Source organism: Octodon degus, unplaced genomic scaffold, assembly GCF_000260255.1.
Source record: "Octodon degus isolate 3935 unplaced genomic scaffold, OctDeg1.0 scaffold00022, whole genome shotgun sequence".
NCBI classification, from domain to species: Eukaryota; Metazoa; Chordata; class Mammalia; order Rodentia; family Octodontidae; genus Octodon; species Octodon degus.
The window spans coordinates 13116785-13123790 of NW_004524598.1; the positions used below are offsets into that span (position 1 = coordinate 13116785).

Below are 7006 nucleotides of genomic sequence, written 5' to 3' on the forward strand. Positions count from 1 at the left end.
AGGAGAGGAGAGGAGAGGAGAGGAGAGGAGAGGAGAGGAGAGGAAGAAAGAAAAAGCAGGAAAGGGTAGAGAAGTGACTAATGTGAGGACAGTCTCAGAACTAGAAGATTGGACTATCATCAGGGACCAATTAATGAGAAATATCTTAAAAACAACAAGAAAACGTGAAAAATAGGTCAAACATCTCCTAGATTGTGTGCAATTAACAGCAGCTGTGTCTTGGAAGCAGCCCATATGTGTATCAACAGATGAATGAATAAAGAAAATGTGGTTATTTATATACTGTGGAGTACTATTCTGCCATAAAGATAAACTGAGTCATTTGTAGGAAAATGGTGCCCCCTGAGATTATACCTAAAGTGAAATGAGGGCCGGTCAGATAGCTCAGTGAACTAAAGCACCTGTTTAGGCAAAGCATAGCGGCTGGGGTTCAATCCCCAGAATGCTGTGTGGCCCCACCCCAGGACATGATTGAGACTGGGCATGGTGGTGTACACCTGTAATCCCAGCACTCAGGAGGCTGAAAACAGGAGAATCACTATGAGTCCAATCTAGTAGTGAGACCCTGTAGGCCCTGTAGACCTGTACCAAATACATAAAAAAATAAAAATAAAGTGAAATGAATTGGACATACCAGCTCAAATGTCACATTGTTTCTCTTTTATAAGAAACTAAGCATAAAAATAAAGAACAAAATAAAAGATAACAAGATGTATGGAGATAGATCATTCACAAAAGGAAATAGGATTGAGAAGTGGAGGGGTGGAGATAGGGCAGTGATAAGGGATTAAGGAAAAGCATTAGGATGTGTTATGTACACGCACCAATGCTGCACAAGTAGTCTAAACATTATCACTACACACAAGCCCTAATAAGCTAAAATTTTTCATTTTGACACAGGGTCTGATAAAGTGGCCCAAACTGGGCTCAAACTTTCATTCCTCCTGCCTCAGGCTCCCATAATGCTGGAATTATAGGTATACATCACCACAACTGTCTTTAAAATATACTACTGCCATTCTTGTAATCCAAGCACTATGCCATGCTGAGGTAGGGGGATTACAAACTAAAGCTCAGCCTAGACAACTGAGCAACTCATGCTACAGCTATGAGAGAGAGAGAGAGAGACAGACAGACAGACTGACAGACAGAGACACAGAGACAGATACAGCCACTGCCACCTCTAACTTGTAGGACTGCAACAGATTAGGAAGTGTTACTCAAAGTGAGACTGGAGACAGATAATCTTTCTAATCCACCATGAAAAGCAACTATTTTCCTAGAGAGAAACAATCTAAAAAAAAATTTTTTAATTTAAAAAGAACTGGGGATATAATTGGATATAACTTAATGTGAAGACCCTGAATTCAATCCCCAGTACAAAAAAAAATCCAGATAGTGTGGGTAAGAAAGAGTATTTTATAATATTTCACATTTTTATTTATAAAACATGATCAAATCAGCTTTTAAAAATTAAAAACGGTCAGGCATATGACTTTTCAGGCACACACCTGTTATCTCAGCATTTTAGGAGGTCAAGGCAGAAGGATCTCAAGTTCAAGTCCAGTGTGGGCAGCTTAGTAACTTAGCAAGAACTTGTCTCAAAATAAAAAAAATGAAGTGTGGGATATTTAGCTCAGTATGAAGGCCCTGGCTTCAATTCCCAACACCACTAACTATACACAATCTGACTTCTGGAACTCAAGACTAGTACCTCCAGAGCATTTGAGTCCCCCTCAAACCTGGTCCTCTTCCATACTTCTCTAACTCAATAAATACTACTCCCACCTACCTGGTTGCTCACACTGAAAGTCTGAATTACGTGTTTTCCTTTCTCCTACCCCCACAAATTTGTGCACAAGATCTACTGTTTGTATCATCACAACAGAGCCCAGTACATTCATTTCTTATCTCTAGTAGTATTACTGAGGTCCAGCTCACCTCTCTAACTTGTAGCAGTGCAACAGCCTAGGAAGGGTTATTCATTCAAAGTGACTCTGCAGACAGGTAATCTTTCTAATCCATGACAAGAAGCAGTTATTTGACTAAACACCCTATTTAACTGAACTAAGAAATTTTTCTTTTTTCTTTTTTTGTTTTTAGGTCAGGGTGTACAGGGTGTAAAGGGTCTCACTGCGTAGACTGGACTCATTAGTGATCCTCCTGTTTACAGCCTCCCAAGTGCTGGGACTACAGGCGCACTCCACCATGCCCAGTCTCAATGGCTGTCTAAGCATGCCCCAGGGGCAGGGCCGGCACCACAGGCCAGGGGATCAAACTCTGCCCCTGCATCTATCTGCCTACGCAGGGGCTTTAGTCTGCTGAGCTATTTGGTCAGCCCTTAGAAATTTTTCATAGCAAGATTTTATTGACTAAAGGAAGAATAAATTACTCTGTATTGTGGAGTAAGTTCTGTATCTCTTTTCAGACCACCACTTTGAGTAGCACAATTGCCTATCTCATGAACACACACACACACACACACACACACACAATTTTATATAGTAGACAACTTTTCTAAAGATGGCCAGGCAGGCATAGTGACACATGCCTGTAATCCCAGCACTCAGGAAGCTGAGGCAGGAGGATTGTGAGTTTGAGACAAGCCTGGGCTACAAAGTGAGCTCAAGGCCAGCCTGAACTGCATAGTGAGTTCCTGTCTGAAAAAAACACAAAAAATTAAAAAGAGGGAGAGGAAAAAAATTTTAAAACTTTTCCAAGGCCACATAGCCAGTAAGTTATAGAGCCTTGATTGCAAACCAGCAGTCTAACTGTGGAGGTCTTGCTCTTACTTACTGAGCTACACTATAGATGATGCATCAATTGGAGCATCAATTGAGCTAAACAAACATTTATTGAGCAACTACTATGTACTGAACATTGCCTGGAAGATACTTAATATACAGAAACAAATGGGACATCATTCTGCTCCAAGGAGCACTTGTTCTTTGTAAGCAGGGCCAATAACCATGCAAGTAAGTAAATTAAAATATTGTACAGTCAAATAATGCAAAATAAGTTCAAAATTTACAAAAAATGCAATGGGGAAATGATTCTATACTCAGGACAGTTTCCCAAAGACACTAACTTCAGATCTGGACTTAGGGGTGAAATTTAACTTTCTTCATGAGGCGAAAAAGAAAAGGGAGTTTCAGACAGAAAACACAATCTATGAAGCCATTGTAGTTGCTCTGAGGATGAGTTAAATTGTGTAATCTGGTAGTGTCAGAGATAAAGTGAGAGGAAGGAGACGGAAAAGAAGCTCTGTTGGCATTATGCTTCCCCTGGGTGTTCTTCACAGTTTGCAATTACCCAATTTTCATATAATTTCTCTTTCAGTTGGGCAGATGGCATGCATTAACCCACCTAGGGCTACAGTGAATTTCCTTCACTGGATGATTGGATTCAACTAATCTCCTTATTGCCTGACTAGAATATGAATTTCTTTTTACATTTTTGTGAGTGGCTTCTATTTAACAGCCATATATGAACAGGTAATTGGTATTCAGTCATACAGGGCAATCTTTAATGTACCGAGCACCGTGATGGCAGAAATGAAGGTGTATCTTGCTCCAGTTGAGGAGGAAGTAATTAAACTGAGTTATTGAAGAGTGAGCAGGTATTCCAAGCAAGGGCAACAACATCTACAAAGGTACAGAGGCATAAAGCACAACCTATGTGAGAAACAGGAGCTAATTTAGCTAGAATATAAACTCTGCCTAAGGAAATGGTGAGAGGTGAGTCTGGCCAGATAAACAAAGTATGTACAAAGGAGATGTATGTACTCCATAGCAAGAGGTCCGGATCTCATCTCTTAAGTATTTGAGAGTCACTGGTAAGTTTATGAAGCAGAGTAACAAGATTAGAGCTTCATTTCAGAAATTGTTTTTGGTACCATTGTGGAAGGTGATTGAAGGAAGAGAGATGAATCAAAAGACAACTAAAAAAAGACAAATTGAAGGGCAGTTTGGCAGAATCCATCAGCACTAAAAATACACATGCCTTTTGACTTAGCCATTACACTTGCAAATTTCATCTATAAATGTACTTGTATATATACATATATATATACATATATATATACATATACATATACATATACATATACATATACATATACATATACATATACATATACATATATATGATTAAATGCAAAATTATACAAAGAGTTGAAAGCCCAGACGAGGAGAAAATGGCGGCAGGGGTCGAAGCGGCGGCCAAGGTGGCGGCGACGGAGCCCAAAATGGAGGAGGAAAGTGGCGCGCCCGGCCTGCAGACCGGCAACGGGGCTCCGGGTCCGAAGGGTGAAGGAGAACGGCCTCAGAATGAGAAGAGGAAGGAGAAAAATATAAAAAGAGGAGGCAATCGCTTTGAGCCATATGCCAATCCGACCAAGAGATACCGCGCCTGCATTACGAGCACACCTTTTGATGTGAAGTGGCAGTCTCTGAAGGACCTGGCTAAAGAAAAAGTTGGCGAGGTAACATACGTGGAGCTCGTAGTGGACGCTGAAGGAAAGTCAAGGGGATGTGCCGTGGCTGAATTCAAGATGGAAGAAAGCATGCAAAAAGCTGCTGAAGTTCTAAACAAGCATAGTCTGAGTGGAAGACCACTGAACGTCAAAGAAGATCCTGATGGTGAACGTGCCAGGAGAGCAATGCAAAAGGCGGGAAGACTTGGAAGCACAGTATGTGTAGCAAATCTGGATTATAAAGTTGGCTGGAAGAAGCTGAAGGAAGTATTCAGTATGGCTGGTGTGGTGGTCTGAGCAGACATTCTGGAGGATAACGATGGGAAAAGTCGTGGAATAGGCACTGGGACTTTTGAACAGTCCACTGAAGCCGTGCAAGCTATATCTATGTTTAATGGTCAGCTGCTATTTGATAGACCAATGCATGTCAAAATGGATGAGAGAGCCTTACCAAAGGGAGATTTTTTTCCCTCCTGAATGTCCACAACAACTTCCCCATGGACTCGGTGGCATTGGCATGGTGTTAGGACCAGGCGGGCAGCCTATTGACGCCAATCACCTGAACAAAGGCATTGGAATGGGAAACCTGGGCCCTGCAGGAATGGGAATGGAAGGCATCGGATTTGGCATAAATAAAATAGGAGGCATCGAGGGCCCCTTTGGTGGTGGCATGGAAAACATGGGGCGGTTAAATGAAATCCTAAGTAATGCACTGAAGAGAGGAGAGATCATTGCAAAGCAAGGAGGAGGTGGAGGTGGAGGCAGTGTCCCTGGGATTGAGAGGATGGGTCCTGGCATTGACCGCCTTGGGGGTGCCGGCATGGAGCGCATGGGTGCAGGCCTGGGCCACGGCATGGATCGCGTGGGCTCTGAGATCGAGCGCATGGGCCTGGTCATGGACCGCATGGGCTCTGTTGAGCGCATGGGCTCTGGCATCGAGCGCATGGGCCCACTGGGCCTCGACCACATGGCGTCCAGCATCGAGCAAATGGACCAGACCATGGAGTGGATTGGCTCTGGAGTTGACCACATGGGTGCCGGCATGGGTTTTGGCCTGGAGCGCATGGCCGCACCTATCGACCGTGTGGGCCAAACCATCGAGCGCATGGGCTCTGGTGTGGAGCGCATGGGCCCTGCCACTGAGAGCATGGGCCTGAGCATGGAGCGCATGGCGCCCGCAGGCATGGGGGCCGGCCTGGAGCGGATGGGCCCTGTGATGGATCGCATGGCCACCGGCCTGGAGTGCATGGGCGCCAACAACCTGGAGCGCACGGGCCTCGAGCGCATGGGCGCCAACAACCTGGAGCGCATGGGCCTCGAGAGCATGGGCGCCAACAACCTGGAGCGCACAGGCCTCGAGCGCATGGGTGCCAACAGCCTGGAGCGCATGGGCCCCGCCATGGGCCCGGCCCTGGGCGCTGGCATCCAGCACATGGGCCTGGCCATGGGTGGCAGTGGTGGTGCCAGCTTTGACCGTGCCATCGAGATGGAACGTGGAAACTTTGGAGGAAGCTTCGCAGGCTCTTTTGGTGGAGCTGGTGGCCATGCTCCTGGGGAGGCCAGGAAGGCTTGCCAGATATTTGTGAGAAATCTCCTGTTTGATTTTACATGGAAGATGCTAAAGGACAAATTCAACGAATGTGGCCACGTGCTGTATGCTGACATCAAGATGAAGAATGGGAAGTCCAAGGGCTGCAGAGTGATTAAGTTTGAATCACCAGAGGTGGCTGAGAGAGCCTGTCGGATGATGAACGGCGTAAAGCTGAGCGGCCGAGAGATCGATGTTCGGATCGATAGAAATGCTTAAGCAGTTGCCTTTTTTAAACATCAATACCAGACCTCTGAATTTGTATTTTTTCTTGTTAACCATTTTAATTTGTTGGCTGGATGTATAAAGATGTTTAAAAAATTCAGTTGCTTTTTGGGGTAATTTGAATTACTTTTTTAATGACTGGGGTTCCATTTGACTGTTTGCATTGAGATTGCAATGTGCGCAATTTTTTTTGTAGTTGTGGCATCTTGTTGACATCAGATATGACTTTGATAATAAATACCAGTTCCTGAAAAAAAATAAATAAAATAAAATTATACAAAGAGTTACGTATGGTGGTTGTCTTGGTTACTTTTCTCTCATTGCTGGGACAAAATACCCAACACTCAAATATTAAGAAGGAAAGGGTTCACAGATTGTGGAGGTTTCAGTCCACACTTAGCTGGCTCCAAGGGAGAGTGGCACATGGCAGAAGATAGCTGTTCATGGCAGAAGAAAACAGCAAAGAGCAGAAGGGAGGAGCAGCAGCTGCAGCAACTGACAAGCCTCTCTCCCCTCGTTACATCTGTGGACGGGTGTAGCACACACCCATAATCCCAGCATTGGATCATGAATTAACTATGAACTCTAGAAGTCTCCCCATGACTGCATGAGAGTTTAGTAGGACACCTAGACACAAACCATAACAGTGGTGCATGCCTGTGATCCCAGCACCTGGGAGGCTGGGACAGGAGGATCACCATGACTTTGAGGTCAGCCTG

The 7006-nt window shown here is 44.5% G+C and overlaps 1 protein-coding gene across 1 annotated transcript; it reads left to right on the top strand.

Moving 5' to 3' along the window:
• Positions 1 to 4195: 4195 nt before the first annotated feature.
• LOC101559898 (heterogeneous nuclear ribonucleoprotein M-like) lies at positions 4196 to 6545 on the top strand. Its single transcript, XM_012514031.2, is given in 3 exon segments — positions 4196 to 4936; positions 4938 to 5787; positions 5827 to 6545. Coding segments are annotated over 3 exon segments (2046 nt in total). The 3' UTR covers positions 6282 to 6545.
• The last annotated feature ends 461 nt before the right edge of the window (positions 6546 to 7006 follow it).